A 23,642-nucleotide genomic window follows, 5' to 3' on the forward strand; every position below is an offset into this window, starting at 1 on the left:
ACTCACTCACCAGTTCGCCATGCACAGTGGAATCAAACCACTGATCATGTGACTCCACCCCCTGCAGTGTCCTCAGTCATATATGTATTATTATCAGTTTAAAACACATTTAAGTACTTGGGATTGAAATGTTATCCTCCAGGGGTGGATGTTTGGAGGCAAAACTCATAAAATCTATAACTCTGACTGTAAAACTCAAACTTAAGTGAAGTTTCACAGTAACAATCATTGAAACTATAAATTTAGTCAGTCTCAGATTTGTATCCTTGACTTCCTACCACATAGACCTCATATCTTTATTTTGTCTATGGAAAGCATCGGCGTTGATACACTGGATCAATTGTCGATCTCGTGTCAAAGATTTAACGGCCGTTAGGTTTTTCGCGCTCTGCGCGCGCTCAGTGTAGCTGGCCGTCACTCTGAGGCCAGCACTCATCAACCTGACCAACAAGACAAACTTCAGGTCGGTATTCGACAGAATTTGGTTCAGTCACAGCCTGCTGCCGGTTTTTTTTTCTTCTTTTTTTGTGAGGATACGCCCTAATTTATTATTGTAACAGCTGCGGGTAATTTACAATTATCAAGCTAACTAGCTTAATAGCTAGCCTTAGCATTCACTTCGACGAGTCGCTTTCTTACTTGTCACATCCCTGAATTTTTCGGCGAATAAAATGCTTTGTCTTTGTTTTGTTTTGTTTGTTTTTTTTTTTTTGTTTGTTTTTATTAAAGATTGAAAAGACAGTCCCAGCTGTTACACTGTAACGACTGCTGTGTTACTGTTTTCAGAATGGAGAGAGTCCGTGGCTTTAGCTTCAAGCTGTGGATGCCGCCCAAGTTGAATAACGGTCAGACATCTGCAGACAAACTCGAGGAAACTGCTGAGAACTGCAGTGATTTCCCCAGTAAGCAGCCACTGGTAAGGCTCTCTATAAAATCCTCAATATTAAATTAAATGTAGCTGGTTACATACATGGACATTAACAATTTAAAACTATACACTGTAAATAATTGTCATTCAGGACAATGACCTGATTTTTTTCTGACAGATAGCAATTGTAATTATAAAGACAAGTTAAGGTTTATTGTTTTTTTTACTAGGTTTACAGCAAATGTCATGAAAAAGAGCAAACCTTTCCATTTTCGAATACGAGCATAGCTGAACCGACCAAACCAACCAGGCAGGGTAGGTGTTTTTACGTTTAAAATATATAGAATTCATTCCAAAACACAGATTTGCATAGAAATTATCCCTATTTTCTATTTGTTTTCTCAAAAGACTTCCCCAGAGTGAAAGTTGTCGCCCCAATGGAAAAACCAGAGGTAATGTCTTAAATGGCAGCCAGTAATAGGAATCATTCTGTAGGATTTTATTAACTGCTTGTCAATGTGAATATCTCTCAGAATAACTACACTTCAGGTCAAGTTTATTCCAAGCTGTTTGATGAGGTGGAGAAGATGAAGTGTTGGAAGGTCAAAGTTGACTCTGACATTATACAAAAGGACAGGAGGCTGCAAGATCACACCAAAACCATTGAAAGCCAGCGCAAAGCCATCCGAGAGTTACAGGTTAGTTCTTCAGCGACTGCTTTGCTTTTTTCTGGCTGTCTCTCAATCTCATTGTGTGTATTTGAAGTATAAAAGTATGAATGAAGATGGGAACTTAAAGTGAATGTCTTAGCTTTAATTTTATGTGTGCTTTTTTTCAGTTCGATAATGAACGTCTGAGCACAAAGCTTCTGGAACAGTTCAGTGAAAATGAGGATTTAAGGAACAAGTATGGGTTTTATTGGTTGTTCTTTAAGGCCAACCAAATGTGTTCTGTAGAAGCCAGCTAAACATGACGATCCTGTTAAGTTCAAATATTTGAAGCTATTATTCTTGTGTAAATTGTCATTTTTATCTTTTCAAATACAGAAACAACACAACAAGCACATTGTGTAGCATCCTTAACGAAACAGTTCAACGCTCGACTGAGAAAATGCATTTACGTGAGTAAAACATTCTCAGATTAACCAGTTTGGAATGTGCAGAAAGGCTTTATAACAGTTTTTATGTGTTAATGAATTCCAGTTGAATCTGAAAGAGAAGAAACTCATCAACTCTTTGTGGAAAACACTGACAGTATTAAAGTGAGATGCGATTAAATCTCAGTTATACTCTCTGTAAAACACTTGGTTGGGTGTTTTAATTTTTGGACTTTTCTTTTCTTAGAAACTAATTGAAGCATTTGACAGCCTTCGTGTTAAAGCTGAAGACAATCAACAACAGATGCACAGAGGTAAATATTTTTTTGGAAGTTTTATGTTTTAACTGTAACATGAAGGCTTAGGCAATGTCTTCTGACGAATCATAAACAAGGAAGCGTCTGTCTGAAACAGCAGTTGTGTGAAAATGAATGAGAAAATGTCCACTAACAATAGAGCTCCTTTTATCATGTTTTTAAGTCAAAGAGGAGTTACTGCTGCATGAAGATTTAAAAGAAAAATATCAGCAAGAGCATAAGATGAATGAAGAAGAGGTCAGTTTAAAAGATTTTATTTCTTCTGAGGCGCTTTGCAACATGTTGCCACAAATAACTCCTGTTTTCACAGATTGCAGTCCTCCAGGCAAAACTTAAGGACAAAGAAAACCAACTACAAACAACCATCGGTGACCTCCATGAAACCGAGAAGCGACGCCAACAGCTGGAAGAGTCGACACGTGAGATTATTTACTTCAATCTGTGTGTCGCGAGATTCCAGCATTTAACATTTTTACATTGATCTATTTATCTTTTTGTGAAAATTTCATACAAGAGGTGATTTCTATAATGTAAACAATGCAAACATTCAATTAAAAAGGAGCAAGTGGAGTGTAGATATTGTGTTTGATGCTCATATATGCAAAAATGTGTCACTGCACAGGAGAGGCCAATGAACAGGCGATGAAGAAAGATGTGCTGATCAGTAGCCTGAAGGATGAGCTGGTAAGGAGTATTGTATTGTTGTCAGTAATAATCCTTTCAGTCTAACATTAAATATATTGCGTACAAAAGATGGCGGTGCTGTGTTATTTTCAGGACATAAAATCAAAGTGCATCGAATCAATCGAAGCTAAGATTGTTGCCAGTGAAGACAAAGTGTTGGAACTTTCAGCTGAGCTTTCAAAGAAAACTGAGGAAATTCACTCATTGCAGGTGATTCAGATCCATTTTTACATCAAGTAGAAAAGCTTTGTCCAACATGGACTGTTGACCAGTTGAGTGTAGTAACATAGAAGGCTGTCCTGTTAAGATTCCTGATACCCAGAGTTAACGTTTCTATATAAATAACAAATGTGAATCTCAGCTGAGTGAGGAGAAAGCAGCCGCAGAGCTCAGGGAGGAGTTGGCGAGACTGGAAAAGGAAAACCTGTGTTTACGGTGAGTTCACACGTTCGACACCCAAAAACATGTTATTGTGGAATTTTTTTAGATTCATATGCATCTGCAACTTTCTGTTAGAGAGGAGTCCGTTTCTGCCAAAGCTCAAATGGAAAAAGCATTTCTTGAAACTGAAACTGTCCAGAAGAAAATTGAGAAAAATGTAAGTATGCTTAAAAAGTAGAGATCTCCAGAAACATACGGCTTTGAAATGTGCCTCGTGTGAAATGACGTTTTTCTCGTGTGCCGTTTGTTTACAGTTTGAGAATCTGCAGGAGGAAGTCAAAGAAAAAGAAAAGAGCATCAAAGCCGTGGAAACAGAGGTGACTGAGAAAAGTGAGAAATCTGAAGTGCTGGTATTAAAGTTGATCACTTTTTGAATGAAGCTGTTTGCTCTTCAGCTGTGTCATCTCAGAGAAAAATTCACAGCGAATCTCAAAGCTCAGGAGGAATTCAAGAAAGAGGTTTGTGACGACGGTGAAGCCGTTTGTGTATAGTGGATTGAACAGCATTCATAGATATTCTAATATTTTTTTCTGGTTTTAGAATGAATTGCTGAAAATAAAACTTGCTGAAGAAAGTGCAAAATCGCATGAGGTACTGATTTTATTGAATTTCTTAATGTTGATCAAAAATATATAAGGTGACGGGAAAAGAACTCAATGCTTGTTTTGCCTTCAGATTAACAGTCTTTACGAAGAGTCCCAGAATTTACAAAGGCTTAAAGATGATGAGCTTCAGAGGTTACGACAGGATCTTGAAGCAAAATCAGCCGTTTCTGCAGAGCTTGAGAAAGAGGTCAGTTCCATCTTTCAGCCTACGTGTTTATAACAAATGCTTACAGCTTCTCTGAATTGCCAGAAAATCAACAACCTTTCTATTACCGGTACAGGTGCGAGAGCTGAAGGTATCAGCAGCGCAGGCAATTAAAGAGAAGGAAGACGCAGGGCTCAAATGTCAGCACAAAATAGCAGATGTGTTGGCTCTGATGGACAAACACCAGGTAAGACCATCGCCAGTACGCCATGCTGTCTGGGCAAATGATGAGCTGTTTGAACTGTGTTTGCCAGGGCCAGTGTGACCGCATGGTGAAGGAAAAGGATGCAGAGCTTGAGGCAAACAAGAAGTCATTGGTATGATAGGAAAAAAATCAAATCATGCTCTAAACATTTCAGAATGATTATAATGCTATGTTATGTTCTTACGTTTTCCAAAACACATTTATTAAACACAGGAGTTGGATCTCTCAAAGCTCAAAAGAGAAAATGATGAGTTGAATAAACAGCTGAAGATGGAAAAAACGGATAAGGTACGTCCTTGTCTTGATCAGTGACGTTGATTCTGCGGCCTTTGCCTCAGCTTGTTATGCCTTCTGAGAAAGTCATCATTGTTTTTATTTCTAGGAGAGTTTACAGCAGGAGCTTACTGATTTGAAGAAAGAATTGTCTGTGAAAATCAGTGAGCTGTCACACGCAAGAAACAAGCAGGTGAAGCAAAGTCCTCAAGTAGCGTCCCATTGACTCCTGGTCTGTCCTCATTTCTGCTTTAACAAGAATTCATGTTTAATGTTACAGACCAGCGCTCTGAGCGGCAAACAGGAGGGATGTTGTGCGACTCCAGGAGAAAGCTCTTCAAAGAGTCAGCTGTTTGACTTCTCAGACGCCTGGAAAACTCCGTCCTGGAGCAGAGACGATCGGATTACAGCAGTTAAGAAGAAAGCTGTAAGTTTATTTTACCAATGTCTTATAAACACAAAGCCTTCTCTCTTCTGTTCAGCTGTTAAGATGAGTTAGAGAAGGCATAATGAAGGCATCACATCTTTACTAAAATGATACTTCGCTTCTATCCTTCAGGGAACTCCTGGTGAATCAATTACAACTCCTTCTGCAACACCAAAGGCCAAGGTAGACACAGCGACTTCATCTGATGCACTGAACTTTCTCTGTTCATTAATGACAGCCATAAATGTAATCTAAACCATTCTCAGATGTGGCCACAGTGTTGACTGACCAAACCTTTAATTTTGCAGCACCTTCACCGTGAAAACATGAGAACTCCAGGAAGTGTGGCAAGCAGGGTCGACAGAACATCAAAAATCAAAGTAAACTCCTCAGATCAGATTAAATGAGACCTGATGTGAACAGCTTCTGTTCTGACTCCTGAATTCCTCTTTCAGGCCTACAGAGTGAAGACTCCACCTTCTGCCGAAAAGCCAGCACTGTGGGGAAACGGCAGCACCTGCCTGGAAGCACAGACAGACAGCTGGGATGGAATCGATCTCCTTGTAAGGACTCTTTGTAAGAAATATCCCATAAACCATTGTGGATTTATGAATATATTATTCTTTGATTTTTTTGTCTTGATAGAGTTTCGCTAATGCTCACACACCCAGTGTCTCTGCTCCGCCCTGCAAAGTCAGTATCTTTGAAAAGGTAACATGACATTAGTTGTGCATCCTAGAAGATATTTAATCACTTTTTTTTTAACAGTAGATGAAGACGAGTCACGCACAGGTCACTTTCACTTAAAACATGTTTTCCTCCTGTGCATTCAGAGTCCAGCTGCTAATGAGTCGCCAAGAAACTCCTTGAAGTTGGCTGCAATCAGAAGAATGAGAGCTGCTGGTTGGACCGCTGTTATCGGCTCGGACAGAAAGAAGAAGAGGACCAGTGAGAAGATCTTCCAGTGACATGCATCAGAAGTCTTCAGTGAAAGCTGTTCTCTGACAGAAACAAAGGTTCAGTGTTATTGTTGTAACTGTTTGGTAAGTGAACATGCACAGGGAGCGTTGTGTAAGTTAAGTGAGCAGATTTAGGGACAGTGCTTTAAAGCTGAATATTGTTCAAACTTTTCAGTTGTTCTGATAACGGGTTTTTATAAAATTGGGTTCATGCTCTTTGGAACAATGCAGAAGATGTTTGCTGGGTTTCTCTCTTCTGGTGTTTATTGTGTTCAGGTTTGTATTGTTGGTATTGGAAAAGGTGTCGTTACTAATAGCCTATGTGTGTTGTATTGATAGTGATGCAGTGAAGGTGAAAGGAATGTTAAAATAAATCAGTTTTCCATGTTTAAATCTTGTGCCTGTTATTGCTCATTCCTTTTCTAAGAAAATATTGTTGATGAACTTTGTTTATGTCAAGCAACAAACAAGAGACTCCAAACTGCAGTAATGTTGTTTGATGAAGGAATTCTAGATGAAACTGAGCCCGGTCATCAGAAGGTGGGTGGTACATAATCAGACACATGTCACCATCCACCACAAATGCACTTGTGGAAAATAAATGTGTCTTCAGCTGCAGCGACAAATGAAATGTTACTCATGATCTGATGAAAGGAAGGTCTTAGCTGTGACGTCTGCATTGAGAAGTTCATGCCAGTACTGGACTTTGCATTTGTGAAACATTGCCAGAATGACAATAGTTACTTTATTTCCAGAGGTTCAGCCTTAAATCTACAGAAAAAAAATGTTAAATGATGAGCAGGTAAGACTGACTTTGACAAGGCCGTGCCCAAAAACTCGACATGTCAAAAACACTGTGGAGCGATTCATGAGAAGTTCGTTAAACTCACTATTTCAGTGTGAGTTCAGTTTCCTGTTTGAGCCTGAAGGGTCATTTTCCTGCCATAGTCACAGGTTAAGGTGGGTAAAGCAGAGCTTTCTAAACGTTCTCAAGGAAAGAGAGCTATTACCAAGTCCAGAGCTCAGTCGTTCTCACAGTCCAGAATTTACTGCTTATGAGTACTTATAATAGCCAAAGCATTAACAGCACAGTGAAGAACCTTTTTATAATCTGATTCAATTCAATTCAGCTTTATTTATACAGCTCCACCTACATCTTATCAGTATCAGTAAGTCGATGGTAATTGTTTCTGTTCTGTAGTGGAATGGATACTTTTCAGTTTAGTAATTTGTGCAACATTTTCATCTGAATGTCTTCAGGTCCTCAGACACAGTTTTAAAGACCTGAAGCAGGCAGACTGTAGACGTTGTGTGGCTGACTGATGGCAGGCTTGCTTTGTGTGAGTGACCCACTCAGCCCGTGTTGGTCAGAGTCACCGGGCCGGTCGAAGGAACTACTGTGGTGCAGTTCTGAACAGTATTGTTGGAGCGGTTGGCGGTGCTGACTGGAAGAGAGTTTGTCTTGTCAGCAGTTGGTGGGTGAAGCTGTGCTCCGATCCCCACCCACAGTGTCAACACAAGGCCAGTCATCATAGCTACAATGGCTCCCATGGCTCCCTGTAAAGCAAACAGACCTGTGGTCAGCCACTGCCTCAACCTGCTTGTTTTAGCGACTCACATGACGGAGTTATACCACTGAATCTTTTACATAATAAAATAAAAATACTCTATGGAATTAGTTGTTTGGAAAAACAGATAAAGTCCCTGAAGAGGCCCATTGATCATGCCAAATGTAGAGAGAGCTGCTTGAAAATCCAAGTGTCAAAATGCGTGTATTTCTTGTCATCCAGCTCATGGAGGTGCTGTTGAGCAGTAAATGGCTCCAGAGCTGTCAGAGCTGAAGGATTTCCTTCACCAAGCAGCTCAGCCATGCAGACGCACAGCCCTTCAGATGTTACACCTGAACGTCGATCAAGTCAACAGTGATAAAATAAGAACAGCTTTGATAGTTATGATGCAGCACTTACTCCAGTTTTTACTCCAAAGCTTTAATGAAATAGTTATTGTGGATCATATGCTTTGAATTGTATCATGATTAAGTTATAGAGTTTCTTGAGATCTTTTCTTACTTTATTTTTTTAAAGTGACGAGAACACAATGTCTGAAATATGCTGAAGCTTGAACTTGATTTGAACCGAGCCTACAAAAGGAGAACAAAGGAGAACAGTAAATGAACAAAAGGTCTTTTTTTTTTTTTTTTTTTTTTACATTTCATGCCTCAAGAGCAGGATGTTGAGGTCATCTTCATTGAGAGACCAACTACAGCCAAATGTAGAGTTCAACTTGACCAGCAGTATAATCATAGGCTTTAAATAAAAAAATGATAACTCCAATTGTTTTCCTTTTGTTTTTAAGTGAAGACATACTGTACAAGTGCACAACAAAAAGACCAACAATCAAGAGTTATTTCAAAATTATCTAACTAAAATGCAATAGATGATTTGGGCTTATTCTAGTGAATCCCACCTGTCTCTTCAGAAAGACTTTAGAAAAGGATGCTCTCACTTTTAGCCACTTCACAGATCTCGCACTTCAGGTTGGTGGTCTTTTGTATTTTTTTATTTAAAATTTAATGCTGCCTGTAGGGGAGTCACACTTGGTTGTGGCATCAGACAACATATTGACACCGTTAAATTACTATAAGAACACGTTACCTTTGGGTTGTACACAAAATACAGAGCTGTTGTGACAGTAGCGGTAGGACAGAATACCAGGAGTCTGCCATAAGTGGCCTCACACAGGCATGAAAATTATCATTTACTAATGTCTTCAAGTCCACAGACACAGCATTTAAAAATTGAGCCAGTCAGATGTTAAACATATGAAAGTGAATATGGAGGAAAACACAAATTCAAATGCATTAACAGAAATATGTTTTCATTTTCTGGATGAAACTGCATTGTTTGGACTCATAAATAAAATTAATAATCAATCACCAGACTGCATTTTCATCTTCAAGACTGCTTTTGTTTTGTTTTGTTTTGTTTTGTTTTGTTTTGTATTGTTTTGTTTTTTACAAGATTTAATTTTCAAAACATGCCCCAGCAAATAGGCATTTATAATAAGTATTTTAGCTGTGACACGAAATGTGTAAATTGAAGACCAAAAAAAAATGAAGTTTAGATTTATTATTAATTTTAAATATGAGTCAAGTAATGCAGCCATAACCTTATTTTAATTTTCAAATGTGTGATTTCAAATTGAATTTTGATTCCAGTTTGCTGCTGCATGTTTTGAAAATTAAATATTATATCTCATATTCTTTTTAATTTTATTTACTTCAAAGAATAAGCAGTCTTGAAGATAGAAATGATGCAGTTTGAATGATTGATTATTATTTTTATTTATGAGTTAAGTGAAAATGAAGAGGCATTTCGGTTAGCACAGCCGAACTGGATTTTTCTTTTCTTTTTTTTTTTCTTTTACGGTCTATGATTTTTCTCCATGTTCGCTCCCACCTGTTCAATGAAGTCCAATTATTACTTTTCCCGCCTTTCCCGACAAACAAGGCGGAAGTTTGGGTGGTCACGTGACGCACTATCCGCCCGCACTTTTCGCGCCACGGCTGAAGCTCCGCCCCTCGCCGCCGAGAGAAAAGCCGCTATTGGCTGACGGGTACGTCAGACTCGCGCCACTTCTTCGGACGGCGGCGGGCTGAATGAACGCAGGTCACCGCTGACTTTCATAAACTGACAGAAAAACGACATTTTTGGCCGCTTTTTCGGGTTTTCTGCTGCCAGGAGTTTTGTGTTGTCGATTCTTTGGCGTGGAGCTGAACGTGTGCGGCCATGGCTCGTAAGGACTACGCTGCAGAGAAAGGTAACATCCTGTCATTGACAGCAACTGCATGGCAGCAACAAGTTGTCCCGACTCACTCAACTTTCCTGTTTTAATCTGTGTGTTTTCGCTTAATTAGTTTACTCAAATCCACATTTCTAGAATGCACGCCATGGTGGTTTTACCTTTTAAAAGAAAAGTTATAAAAATTTGGCTAATGTTGAAATGCCTCTCTGAATCTAATTTCCTGCCGTTTAATTGGACAGTAATTATAATGCATGTGACTGCGTTCATGTTTTAGGCTGCAGAAGCTGCAGTGTTATTTTCTGTAGTTGAATCGGTAGATGAGTTTTTCTGTTAGCTAACGTGATGTGCGGGCTGATGACCCGGAAAGACTCTCAAACAAAGGAGCAGCAAGCACATGTCCCTTAAGAAAACTTGGCTTCACGGGATTGTTTCTTTGTCATGCTGCACGGCGAAGCGCTTTCGAAGTTGTAGTTTGATTCTTCTGATCCATTTTCAAGTTGCTAATTTGTTCACGAAGTATCTTGAGTTTTAATGTAAGCTTCCTTTGTAAGGTAATGAAGCGTTGCAGGTCATTTTAAAAGCTCATCTCAGCCTTAACGCACACCGTGACACCATTTTTGCAACCAGACCTCTTAATCTTTTTGCCGTTTCAGTTTGCGCCTGCATCTTTTTTTGCATTTGAAATCTGCTTCAAAAGCGAAACTGCTCTGCTAGCATCACATTAGCTGGCTAGCGGCAGAGCGAGCATCCTGTCACTTCACGTACTCTTTAAGTAGTGGTTATTGAAATAAAAATGCATTGCTAACGAGCACTAACATGTTTATACTTTAGTTTTGATAGTGATTAGTCGGGTTTTGTCGCGTTTTATACGAGGTTTTGATAAGAGTTTAATCAGACGTGAACTTTTGTTTCATGGAGCTGAAGTTGGCTTCTAAAGCGTCACTTAGGGGAAATTAAATAATCTTGAAGTTGCGTAAAATCCTGTTTTAATCGTATTTGTCCAAATGTTCGACATTATGTGGCAACCATAAGACGGTTTTAAAATCTCAGAAGTACTTGATTTGCAATCTTTAATTTCAGAAAATGTTCGCTCTTAACCTGGAAAGTCTTTCTTTGCATTCTCTTGGTTTAATGTCAATATGGGGACAAATACTGCTTTTATGAGCTTAAAGGATATTGGTTTCAAATACGGTCTCTTAAATAGCGTGAAGCGCTTGTGTTGCAGTCAGAAGGACAACTTAATGCAATAGAGTTCAGATTTAAACTTCCCTTAAAATTTCCCTGATAGACGAGCTGTAGTCTCACTTCAGCATCTTCATCAAAGTTTCAATAAGCATTAAAGGGAGCTCTTACTTTCTGCACTTTATTGTAACTGAATGGGGTGTTTTGAGGTACATTAAACGTCAACTTTGCAGATCTCCAGCGTTTTTTTTGTTCGTGCGCAGGTGTCAGCTAATCGTTAGAGGACAGGTCTACTTTACCGCGCGGAGTAGGGAGGGAGGCGGAGGAAGGGGGTGAGGCGGAGGGATACCGGAGTGACGGGGCACAAAGCCATGTGCTGCTTTGTTTACAATAACATCCTCGAAGAGAGGAATAAAAAGCTGCAGATTTCCCGCCGTCGCCTCAAAGTAAGTGCGCTTTTCGACTCGTCCCGCTCGGAAGAGTTTATCCCCCGCTAAGAGGAGGCCGAATTCTGGAAGTAGTTGAGCTTCTTCCGAGAAGTGGAGGATGTTTTTTCCTCCAAAAAATGGACCCTGAGCTGCTGCGCGCCTGTTGTTGTTTACCTTTGTTACCCTGAAGCTCCGTGCTGCTGTTTCTGGGATTTATCTGTGACGGGAGGTGAAAGGGGGGCAGGATGAGCTTCCCGCAGCACATCAGGGGCAGTTTGTGTCTGACTGGAGGCAATAGTGACTCATCGAGATTACAGGATGCCATGTTACTCAACAAAGGGGGGTCGGAGCAGGACTGGATCCCTGTGAAGGCCCGCTGCTGCTGTTTACACCTCACATCCTCCTCAAACTTAACAAAAACACAACAAATGTATGAAGATCTTTATAGTGCGTTGATTGCTTGAAGTAGTCTCCACCCAGTGTTTACTGGATGTGCTTTCCTAATGTGAGAAATAACGCTAAATGTGATTTATTTGTGCTTTTTTTTTGCAGAAAAATGCAAAAGATTCTTGCAGGAGTTTTACACAGAAGATGACAATGGCAAGAAGGTCTTCAAATATGGAGCTCAGCTTGTAAGTACTGAGGAAAAATGGAAGAAAAGGCTTTGTTTTCACAGCGTGACAAGCATTCAGTCCTCAAACTGGAGAGTATAGCATTTAAATTTACCTACTCTTATTTCAATTAAGTCGGCTCTGACGTTTATATTTATCTTCTGTTGATGGGAACTCATGGAGCTTTTACAGTGCTGCCATAGGGAAGCATTTTTCACAGAAAAGCATGTATCGGACAAAAACTGGATATCATACATTTAAGTTTTTTGCGTTAGTGCATCTGAAATAGTTAAAATCACTGCAACAATCAACTTTTCAAAGATTTTATTTATGGCCTCTTTAGAAATAACACGTAGACTGTATAGTTATGGAGTGTTGGATTTTGTTTTTTATGACATACTATCTAAAATTATACATCGTAGAAAATATTTCATCATCTAAATGTGAAATTTCAGCTTTGCTGTTTGAATACAATTAAAAAAAAAAATAAATAAAAATCTATAGAGTAATTTCAGACGCTCCTGACAGTCTGGGGGTGTCATCACTTCTGTTCCGTCGGTACGAGTGTTGATCAGTGGACTGTGCTGTGCAGGTGGCGCTGGCCCACAGGGAGCAGGTGTCTCTCTTCGTGGAGCTGGACGACGTGGCAGAAGAAGACCCCGAGCTGGTGGAGAGCATCTGCGAGAACGCCAAGCGCTACACGGGCCTGTTCGCCGACGCCGTCCACGAGCTGCTGCCAGAGTACAGAGAGCGAGACGTACGCGGATCCTTCCAGATGGTCTCGGATCTCCTGATTGATTCGTAGTCTGCGGTAAACTCACACCGCCTTTCTCGTTTTTCTGTGTAGGTCGTGGCTAAAGATTCCCTGGACGTGTACATCGAGCACCGGTTGATGATGGAGCAGAGAGGTCGTGACCCTGCCGATACTCGAGACTCTCGCAATCAGTACCCGCCTGAACTCATGAGGAGATTGTGAGTTCGGTCAGATGAGTTTATTCACAGACTGAGGAGCTACACTTTCAGAGACTTACACTTTGTTTTTAAATCCTCCGTCCGCAGCGAGCTGTACTTCAAGTCTCCCACCACCGCCAAGCCCAAGGTGGTGCGGGACATCCGCGCCGACAGCATCGGCCACCTGGTGACGGTGCGCGGCATCGTGACCCGGGCCACCGAGGTCAAACCCATGATGGCCGTGGCCACGTACACATGTGACCAGTGTGGAGCGGAGACCTACCAGCCGGTGAGGCTCAGCCCTTTCAGTTCTGTCACATACAGAACAGTTAGAGCGTTAAAGTCGGAGCATGATAATCTGTAAATAAACTGAAGTTGCGACTTCAGTGCATTGATTTAGATCAATTTAATGCAGTGTCTCGCCTCTATGTAGAAAAGCATCAAGTGTCTAAGTTTTAGAGCTTATATGTACATGCTGTGTTTCTTCAGATGTCACAGATCATAAGAGCTGGCTTAGTTTTCTGACCTGTAGCATTGAGGTCTGTACCAGAGAAGTCTGGTTTAAACTAGTGTTCCAGTGAAAGTATCAAACACAGGCTGCTCGCTTTCTGTGGCCATCAGGATCTTTTCACAAAATCACAGATTTGATGCTAATATGACTTCACTCCTTGAAAAAGCTGCGAGTTTTCACTGCCGCGTGCGACTGCCGGTGTAATCGCTCGGGTCTTGTAGATCTGGTGTTTGATGCCGTGCCGCTCGTCCTTCAGATCCAGTCTCCCACCTTCATGCCGCTCGTCATGTGTCCCAGCCAAGAGTGTGTGACCAACAAGTCCGGAGGTCGGCTGTACCTGCAGACCAGAGGCTCCAAGTTCGTTAAATTCCAGGAGCTGCGCATTCAGGAGCATGTGAGGCTCGATTTCACTGTTTCCACACACTTCTTGATGAACTTGGGTATTGAAGGTAGAAGTTATTCGATCCTTGTGATCACTGAAACAAGTTCCTCCTGGTGTTTCGTGGCGGTGCAGAGCGACCAGGTGCCCGTCGGAAACATTCCCCGGAGCATGACGGTGTACGCGCGCGGCGAAAACACCCGGCAGGCGCAGCCCGGAGACCACGTGGCCATCACTGGCGTCTTCCTGCCTCTGCTGCGGACGGGATACAGCCAGGCCGTGCAGGTAACGCCCCGATCCAGACGCCGCCTCGCTCCTCCCGAAGGCCTGAAGCTTCAGCTGACGTCCCGCTGCGTTTTCCAGGGCCTCCTGTCTGAAACGTACCTGGAGAGTCACAGCATCACGCTCATGAACAAGACGGAGGACGACGAGCTGGGGAACGACGAGCTGAGCGAGGAGGAGCTGCGGGAATTCACATGTGGGTTTCAGAACGACGCCGTGGACACACACACACACTCCCCATTTCAGCGTCTGAAGCATCTTTTCTGGGTTCCAGCTGAAGAGTTTTACGATAAGCTGGCTGGATCCATCGCCCCGGAGATCTACGGACACGAAGACGTGAAGAAGGCTCTGCTCCTGCTGCTGGTGGGCGGCGTGCAGCAGGCCCCCAAAGGCATGAAGATCCGAGGTAAAGTGTCACGCCGTCGGAGTGTGTGCGCTGTTTGACGCTGGAGTGATTCTCATTTCTGCTCGTCTCCTTCAAGGCAACATCAACATCTGCCTGATGGGCGACCCCGGAGTGGCCAAGTCCCAGCTGCTGTCCTACATCGACCGCCTGGCTCCCCGAAGTGAGTCTGGGAGGAACGCCGTCTCCTCTCCTCTGATTGGCTGCTTCCAGCAGGTTCTGATGGGCGGCTCTCCTCCTGCCCTCAGGTCAGTACACCACCGGCCGCGGCTCGTCCGGCGTGGGGCTGACGGCGGCCGTGATGCGCGACCCCCTCACCGGGGAGATGACTCTGGAGGGCGGAGCCTTGGTGCTGGCCGACCAGGGGATCTGCTGCATCGACGAGTTCGACAAGATGGCCGACGCCGACCGCACGGCCATCCACGAGGTGATGGAGCAGCAGACCATCTCCATCGCCAAGGTGAGCTGGCGCTTCCCTCCTCGCCCCGCTCCATCCGGGCTTCAGCTCCTTGACCCCGCCCCCTTTCTGTCCAGGCGGGCATCATGACCTCCCTGAACGCCCGCTGCTCCATCCTGGCGGCGGCCAACCCCGCCTACGGCCGCTACAACCCCCGCAAGACCATCGAGCAGAACATCCAGCTGCCGGCGGCGCTGCTGTCGCGGTTCGACCTGCTGTGGCTGATCCAGGACAAGCCGGACCCCGACGCCGACCTGCGGCTGGCCCAGCACATCACCTACGTCCACCAGCACTGCCGGCAGCCGCCCTCGCACTTCACCCCCATCCACATGAAGCTCATGAGGTGAGCCGTCCGACGGAGTCCGGGTTTCAGAAGACGGCGTCTGAGTGACGCTGACGGAGCGTCCGTGTCCCCGCAGGCGCTACATCGCCATGTGTAAGAAGCGGCAGCCCGTGGTGCCCGAGTCGCTGGCCGACTACATCACGGCCGCCTACGTGGAGATGAGGAAAGAGGCCCGGGTCAGCAAGGACACCACCTTTACCTCCGCCCGCACCCTGCTCTCCATCCTGCGCCTCGCCACCGCGCTGGTGAGGAAAACTCACGAACCTTCAGTCGCTTCGCTGCTTTTGGATACGTTGATGAATAATGTACAGAAAAGCAGTGGATGTGTTTTAAGTTTGTCGTTGGCATCTTTGATCTGGAGAGAATTGAACTTTTAAGTCATGAAGTGCTTCAGGAACTCAGAATGTTCTCATCTGTTACTGTTGTTTGTATGTTGACTCAAAACTAGCTTAAAAGCCTTGAAACTTGTTTCACAGAATTGAATTGAAACGGCGGTCCGTCTGAGATTCCTGACCTGCTCATGAAAGAGTCCGGTGTGCGATAAAGTGCTTACAGTGCAGGTAGTGACGATAACCTGGCCTACTGCAGTGTGAGCACTTCTTTCCCACGCCGGATGAGAAGCTCCTCCAGAACGCCTCCGCCCCGGACCGGGCGGGACCTGCTGCATCTTCCCTGCCTCTGGTTGTCAAAAGTGCTGTTTGTGCAGGTAGAAGTCTTTCACCTACTGCAAATCCAGCACTTCAGGCAGACGGCTCGCACTGCGCCGCGTCGCCACGCGTGGGAGAACCGGCGGGAGCGGCTCTTCCGGTCCCGGCCAGCTTTGCAGGGTGGGCAGTCAGCCTGTGTGCCTTCCGAGCCGCTGTGCAAACCCATGCAAAACTGACCGTGTCCGGAGCGGAACGCCGCGGCCGGGCGCGCCGACGCCCCCTCCCCGGAGAGACTGGCTGGTGTTGAGAGGCGGAGACTTGGGCAATCGCCGGCCATCCCAGAAGGCATTGCACTTGTCTCGGTCTGACAGTGCCGGCACAGCGCAGCCTGAAGACGAGTCGACCCGTTCAGAGTTCAGACTTTCTGCCCCGATGAGACCGATGTGAACGCCGACTGCTCTGACGCTGCAGGCCCGGCTCCGCCTGATGGACACGGTGGAGAAGGAGGACGTCAACGAGGCCATGAGGCTCATGGAGATGTCCAAGGATTCTCTGCAGGCCGACAAGTCCAGCAACACACGGTCAGAGAGCGTTCTGGCTCCAGCTGTTCGTATGTTGGGCTCAGAGGTCACTGATCATCATCATCCTCCTCCTCCTCCTCCTTCCGCAGGACGCAGCGTCCGGCCGACGTCATCTTCTCCCTGGTGCGGGAGCTGGCCACGGAGGGCGTGGCGGGCCGCGGCGGCGCGGGCGGCACGGTGCGCATGGCGGAGGCGGAGCAGCGCTGCGTGTCGCGCGGCTTCACGCCGGCTCAGTTCCAGGAGGCGCTGGAGGAGTACGAGGAGCTGAACGTGTGGCAGGTGAACCAGGCGCGCAGCCGCATCACCTTCGTCTGACCCGCCTCCGCCTCCCCCCAACAGCTGGAGGGTTCCAGTGAAGCTTTTCTGACTTTTCCTCCTCTGGAAATCCCAGCAGCAGCGGATTGGTTTCGCCTCCGTGGCTCAAAAGTTACCGGGCAGAATCTGGACTCAGTGATATTAATATTCCTGTTAACTGCTTGGAAGTGTCTGTGCTGTATAGTGTTCTATTATTCCTCCTGTTCAGAGTATTTCTGCACATTTTAGTCTTTGCAGGTGAAATGTTTATGGCTTGTGTTGTCCCTGTTAAAATAAACTGATGTTTCACATTGTGAAGTGTGTGTGTGTGTCAGGAACACCTGGTTCAACCGCTCACAAAACACTAAACCTGCAATTATTTCAACATATAAATGTTTGCTGCCAGTGTCTCACTCATCAAATCAGACGAGTCTGAAGGCAGCAGAACTTCTTTATGCAAATTAGCCAAACAGTGAGACACCTGAGAAGAGAAGCAGCAGGAGTTCAGGGATTTGAGTGTAGTTAAATTCTCTAATGGGGGAAAAGCTGCCAGTAACACGATTAGGAATTCAATTTAACTCCATTTAGATCATGTTTAAAGATTAAAAAGTGCTGCTGTGTAGCTTTAACATGTGATGTAGAATGATAGAATTTAGCTTGATTCAAACTTGGCATCTTTTCATTTTCTCGTGTGTTGGTGACTCAACCACAGTCCACGTACATGCATTGGATAAAACAATATTTCAGTTCATATAAACATTTATAGATCTAAACATATCTGGAAGAAAACTTGGAGTACTGTGATCTCTGCTTTCCATGAAGTTATAAAAGGATTGAAATGTTTGCAAAAAATCTCTTGAAAGTTTGTGTTGGAAAAATTGAATATGGACTGACTACAAAAAATTTGAATTTCCAACTTTATATCAATCATGTGAGCACAGTTAAATTAATAATTTTAAAAGAAAAACGCATGAAAGAAAGGAACATCCAAATATGTGATGAAAGCAGCTGTGAATTTATAAATATCCAGTTGATTGTACAATGAAATATTTCTGTGGAATGTCTAAAAGTGGGAGTGTGTGGATGTTTCAGTGTGTCTGCTGACCTGTGACCTTCACATTAGTATGTTTTTGTCCTAAATTAGAAGTTGTAATGGACTAAACCCACAGACTAAACTCTGCTCATCCCACAAATGCATGTTCCTTTCTAATGCTTCATTTAAAAAGGAAATAATAGGTTTTTTATTGAGTTAATACCCATAAATATTTTTCAACAATTAATCCAACAAATTGCTCACTTTACTGTTTGTAATTCAGATAATACATTAAATGTTGTCGCATTAAAGATCATTTAAATGTGAATTTATTCCACGATTCTTTCGGGTTGTAGTCGTCCATGCTCCAGAGGTGGCCAGCAGGTGGCAGCACTGATCCAGGAGAGGAAAATCTGTGAACTTTCCTGTCGTGTTAAGGGCCAGTTTGCCACATTTCAGTTTTTGTGTTGACAAGAGAGCTAGTTAACCTTTCTTTGTGACATTTTGTGACTTTTCCTCATCAGGCATCATAAACTGGTGTGCAAAATTTGAAGGGTATTTGAAGAGAAATGGAAGCCACTGGATCAGACCGACGGCTTGGCAGAGGCAGCCAAAGACACGATGTCCATGATGTCTTGTGTGATTCCATCTGACAGCTGATCGACGTGAACGACTCGAACTGGCTGCTATCGGAGATGTACTACGGGACGAATGGATGGAAATTCTACCTGCAGATCAGCACCTCGCTCCACTCAGCTGGCGCTTTCCTACACGACACCACAGGCCCAACAGGCCTGCCAAGTACGGGATCAAAATGTAGCGGCCTGTGACGCAAAATCAAGCCATGCATGGAATATGGAAGTGGACCCTGGAAAGCCGTCTGAAGGAGCGTCTGAAAATAACTGGAAGATGTGTTATACAGTGGATACAAGTGCAAAGAAATAGAAAACATGCCAGGTCTCTCTCTGAAGAGGACAGAGAAACTGGTACCTTGCAAGGTTCATATCAGCAGAAAACACAGAGCTCCATTCTCTTCATCATGTGGAGGAAAATACTGAACACACAAATATGTAATTTAGTTTTTTTTTTTTCACATAATAAGGGTTAAACATTTCCAGAAGGTATTTCATTGTTTGCAGAGAAACCGATTCTTGTTTCTTATAGTGAGTTTGAGACTTTTTCCTGTAAATTAGTAACTGACCATTCCACTCCACCGGGGAACAGAAGTATGAAAATTCACACAGCCTTCTCTTGAATTTGTGGCAACAATGTCTTTTTGTTTGTTTTTGCTTCTTTGTACCGCTCCATGTGCAAATCAATTCATTTCAGATTAAACACTGCAACGGCAAATTCAGCTCAGTCATTTCAAGGTTCTGCTGAGAAAAAGTAAAAACAATCTCACATGAGTAAGCAGAGGAGACGGTGGAAAGGAAAAGCTCAACTGTAACAGGCAGAAACCTGCAGAACCAGGCTCAGAGGAGAAGGCTCCCTGCTGCTCCGGTTGGTGGTTAGAGAATAAAAAGAAATGGAGAGTTCAGACACAGAGAAACGCTGCACAGATTCACTCGCTGCAGACGTGATGGAGGCTCAGACCAGCTTTCAGTTCTACTATCAGAGAAAAGTGAGAGAACCTGAAGGAAGGAACAAAGAGGGAGAGAGAGAGAAGACCTGAAAATGCCTTAATTTAAACCACAAAATTAGGATTGATTAAATTTGCTGCTTGATTTTGTTAAGAAAATGCTTCCCCCCTTTATTTAAGGCTGTGAGAAGGTGACCTGTAACCTTTCCGGGGCTTTGAATGGGAATACAGATTGTTTTTTGTTGTCGGGACGACTGAGGAATCCACGGTGTCAGGAGAGAAACACCAGAGAGACACACTGTGGGAGAAACATCACTGTGTGTGGAGTGAGAGAGGAGAGAGAGCCCCAGCGGTCTGCACCTACAGCAGCTCCACTAGAAAACGGTCCAGAGCGTCCAGAACCAGCTCCAAGCGGAAACTCTGAACCTTCAAACCACAGACCGGTTCACGTTCTCCACATCGGTCTTTCGGATCAGCCGGGACTGTTTGGTGCCATAAAAATACACGAGAAGCCTCAGAGCTGAGATTTAATGACGAACAGGCTTCGACCAAATAAAAGGCAGAACCGGGAGCTGTCTGCGGAAAGCAGGTGTTCCCCGGCCTGAAATGAGCACCTTCAGGAACCGGCAGGCCGTCAGAAATCTCCAACAACTCATTAGAGATGTGTGTTTGGGGCCTGCAGGGTTGTCATCTCAGATTTTTTACGACCGCTCTCTGGCGGAGATATTGTGTTAGTCGGCAGCATTTTCCCCTCAGCAGCAGAAGGCCCAGCAGGTGATGCTCTCCCTCCAGACTTAATGGGGAGTTTCCATTTGAAGTCTGAGCTCTTTACGGCCCGCGTGCTCGCGCCCGGGAGCTTTTCATCCCTAATAGGCGCCAAAGGCCCCACATTAAGCAGTATTAAGAGGGAGGTGGAGACCAGATCTCAGGCTCTCCGGTCCATGAAGTCCTATTGGGTGGCGGATAAGGTTACAGGCGCTCTGACGCGGGGGTCAGTATTTATCTGGCCTGGAGCTGCAGGTCCTGAGAAGACGGCCTCCTCAGGCAGGTGAGTGGCACACACTTCCTTTTTGCTGAATTTTCTTCAATTTATTTGGGAAAAAAAAAAAACAGTCACACTTTTCGGGGGAGAAATAACCATAAAGGTCACAGGTTTTTATTTCTAACATTTTTATGGGAAAAATTCACATTTTCTTTAACCATGGACTCACCATGTGGTGAGTCCATCCTCTGATCAATCTGTTTTTTTTATCTGTAGTCCTGCTTAAGTAAGTGTGAGTACTTTTCCCACTTCTTATAAAATGATTTAACTTGACTTTTTACTATTTTAACTCATTATTTCTAAATTTTCTTCACACAGATGTGAAAATATCTCAAAGAAAACTTCCTTCAGAACACTTCAATTCTACCTCAATTCAAATATCGTGATGTTTCTACTGTTATATTTTATGTGTCAAATAAAACACTGAAGCAAAAGTGCTTTTTCCCAGAAACTTGCTAAATATTTTACATTTAATTAAAGGAGGAAGAAAATTCTGAAACTGAGCTGTTTTTTTAAAATACACACAAAGGAAAAAAATGACAAACCGATTTTAGTAGCAGGAGTTTTCTCCTTTAATGAATTATTTTTGTCACTGTGAATTTGATGGGGGCCATGGCAGTGCAGTGGTTTGTATTCACACCTCACAGTGAGACAATGTCTGGTTTGAGTCCATGTTGGGCTTACGCCCCAAGGCTCAGAGATTTTATAATGTGTGCATGCATGAGGTGTCTGGGATCGGCTCCGGCCCCCTGCGGCCCCCTGCAGCCCCCCTGCAGTCACACACACTATCCAGCAATACCATCCAGCCAGCGATGGATTAAATGTAAACATGATCTCTGCTACATTCACAGGTCAAATTTATTCCTCACATAAGTTCAGTGCGTTCAACAAGATAAATACAGGATATCTTAGTTTGTGTTTTATCTGTATAATTCATTCAGACCTGATATCACATATCAAGGTAAATACATGAATTAGGAGCTCTGACTGCAACACAAACTTCAGTGTTTATCTCATTTCTTCGTTCATCTATTCTGAAATTGTCATGACCTTGCAATTCTTACTTCTAATTAACAAGGAACAATTTAACAAATACATCATTACAGCCACTACCAGCGTATTTTTTTCTAATATGTAGTGGAACAAAAAAAGCTTAATCACAATTTTACATTTTGGCCCTTTGATAAAAACAATGAGCTTCACCAGAGTTTCCCATCGTACAGGATCAAGATTCAACATTTTTCTTATCTTTCTTATCATTTTTCTCATCTCTCTCCACTGTGTGTGAACTGCGATCTGATTTTTTCTTCTTGTTTTGATCTCAGTGGTTCAAGATGGCGTCTTCGATATGCCTGTTGGGAGCGCTCTGCTGCCTCCTCTGTCTCCCAGGTCAGCTCTCACTGTCTACCCTCACAGATGCCTTTGAGTTTTACCTAAAAGCTGAAACCAGCCTGTTTTTTGTGTCTTGCAGGTCTGCTGGAGGCCAAGTCTCTGCTGAGCTCCATCAAGCAGGAAGGTAACAGCTGCTGTTCACTCTGACTCTCAGTTAAAGCCGATGAGCGTGCAGCTCTCAGCCTCCTCTGCCTCTTCCAACAGAGATGGTCCCTGTGAGTCACCTCAACATCGACTCCGAGAAAGCCAACGACTTCCTGACTCACTCCAGACCCAAACGCAACGCAGACCCCAAGTGGTACCGGGCAAACCCGGACTTCCAGGCGTACTACAGATACTACAGCAGCATCGGACACACCGAGGGGGTGAGTGGTCTACTCAAGACCAAGACCTTTAGGGGGTAGGACCGGGTCAAGACTAAGACTAGAGCATTTCAATGTTGCATCACTTTGGTTTAAATCAGATTGTATTCAGTCTCTTTGCTGCTTAAAACCTACAAACTTTCAAAATGAACTAAAAACCTGTTGATGTGTACTTTGGATCAGCAAAGCAGATTGTTTCTCAGAAGGTTTCACGTTCTATGTATCTGGAATCAAGAGTGTGTCTTCCTCTCAGCTCTACGAGATCGACAAGCTGCGGATGATCTACCAGCAGATGCGCTACCTGGAGCAGGCCTACGGCCCCAACGCCTCTTACTTCCAGAGCAAGCTGGGCGTGCCCATGATCATGTGCGACCCAGTCACAGACAAGAAGTGCAAGCCCGTCCCCCCTCCTCCTCCTCCCCCGATGAAGGGCGTCCCGAGGGTCACGGATCCTCCTGCGACCGACCCCCCTCTCCCCGCCGCCCCGTCCATCGCCCAGGCCGACGTGCTCTTCCTGTGTAACCTCAAAGATCCGCTCTGCAAGCCCCACATCGTCTACCTCCCCACCGGAGCGGTTCCCGTGCTCTGTGACCCCCGCTACCACCCCCACTGCGCCCCTCAGAAAGCTGCTCCTGCCCCCGTGGTCAAGGCTCAGCCTCCTCCTCCTCCTCCAGTCAAGTCTGCGCCCCCTCCTCCCCCGGTCTTCATCAAGAAGTCCGTCCCTCCGCCTCCGGTCCTGGTCAAGGGTCCCCCGGTTCCCATCCGCGCCTTCAAGGGCATGGAGTATGACTGCGACCCCTACTGGGACCCCGACTGCCTGATCGACCACCCGCCCCGGCCCATCAAGGGGAAGGTGGTGGGCCCCCCGCCGCCTCCACCCCCAGTGAAGGGGGAGGAGAAGGAGGAACCCGTGGAGGAGCCCGAGCCCCCCGTCGCGCCCCTGGAGAAGAAATTCACCCTCTACCCTTACCCGTACTACTACCACCCCCAGCCCTACGACCCCCGGGACGACCTGTACGACCCCGCCCGCTTCCACTACCCGCAGCCGGCCGAGCCGGCGGACGAGCCGGCGGAGGACGAGCAGTGAGGCCCTGACGGGGAGCAGAAACAGACTCTGACTGAACACGTCACCCTGGAAATGTTCTGTCATGAAGCCCAACATGTGGCCGAGTTATTAAACTTGACAGTATTTATCAGCAGTGTCAGCACATTTACTGATCTTGGAGGAATAAAAGGCGACTAATCTGTTTTTTGTATGAGTTATTTTGGGTTTAACTTTTT

General features: G+C 44.5%; 3 protein-coding genes across 4 annotated transcripts; all 3 read left to right on the forward strand.

The window, feature by feature from the left end:
• Nucleotides 1–1,305: 1,305 nt before the first annotated feature.
• On the forward strand, nucleotides 1,306–6,089 carry LOC115396786 (synaptonemal complex protein 1-like). Its single transcript, XM_030102810.1, has 15 exons — nucleotides 1,306–1,320; nucleotides 1,402–1,566; nucleotides 1,707–1,774; nucleotides 1,915–1,988; nucleotides 2,071–2,129; nucleotides 2,212–2,278; nucleotides 2,445–2,518; nucleotides 2,592–2,700; nucleotides 2,904–2,965; nucleotides 3,661–3,756; nucleotides 4,082–4,198; nucleotides 4,293–4,403; nucleotides 4,471–4,533; nucleotides 5,577–5,684; nucleotides 5,955–6,089. Exons 1-15 carry the CDS (start codon nucleotides 1,306–1,308, stop codon nucleotides 6,087–6,089), a joined length of 1,323 nt encoding a protein of 440 aa, XP_029958670.1.
• A 3,631-nt stretch (nucleotides 6,090–9,720) lies between these two features.
• On the forward strand, nucleotides 9,721–17,257 carry mcm7 (minichromosome maintenance complex component 7). 2 transcript variants are annotated; one of them, XM_030115441.1, is made up of 15 exons: nucleotides 9,721–9,899; nucleotides 12,047–12,126; nucleotides 12,698–12,862; nucleotides 12,953–13,077; nucleotides 13,165–13,345; nucleotides 13,824–13,961; nucleotides 14,082–14,231; nucleotides 14,310–14,424; nucleotides 14,503–14,634; nucleotides 14,711–14,794; nucleotides 14,880–15,091; nucleotides 15,166–15,431; nucleotides 15,508–15,676; nucleotides 16,550–16,659; nucleotides 16,749–17,257. In XM_030115441.1, the coding sequence occupies exons 1-15, from the start codon at nucleotides 9,869–9,871 to the stop codon at nucleotides 16,972–16,974; spliced, it is 2,184 nt and encodes a 727-aa protein (XP_029971301.1). In that variant the 5' UTR covers nucleotides 9,721–9,868; the 3' UTR covers nucleotides 16,975–17,257. The 2 variants fall into 2 exon arrangements, with proteins under 2 accessions (XP_029971301.1, XP_029971310.1); XM_030115450.1 differs by lacking the exon at nucleotides 9,721–9,899 and adding an exon at nucleotides 11,492–11,512.
• A 4,684-nt stretch (nucleotides 17,258–21,941) lies between these two features.
• Nucleotides 21,942–23,448, forward strand: and4 (actinodin4). The gene is made up of 6 exons (XM_030102823.1): nucleotides 21,942–21,996; nucleotides 22,079–22,123; nucleotides 22,204–22,364; nucleotides 22,615–23,061; nucleotides 23,107–23,214; nucleotides 23,281–23,448. The coding sequence occupies exons 1-6, from the start codon at nucleotides 21,942–21,944 to the stop codon at nucleotides 23,446–23,448; spliced, it is 984 nt and encodes a 327-aa protein (XP_029958683.1).
• Nucleotides 23,449–23,642: the final 194 nt, after the last annotated feature.

This window comes from Salarias fasciatus, chromosome 2, assembly GCF_902148845.1.
Source record: "Salarias fasciatus chromosome 2, fSalaFa1.1, whole genome shotgun sequence".
NCBI lineage: Eukaryota > Metazoa > Chordata > Actinopteri > Blenniiformes > Blenniidae > Salarias > Salarias fasciatus.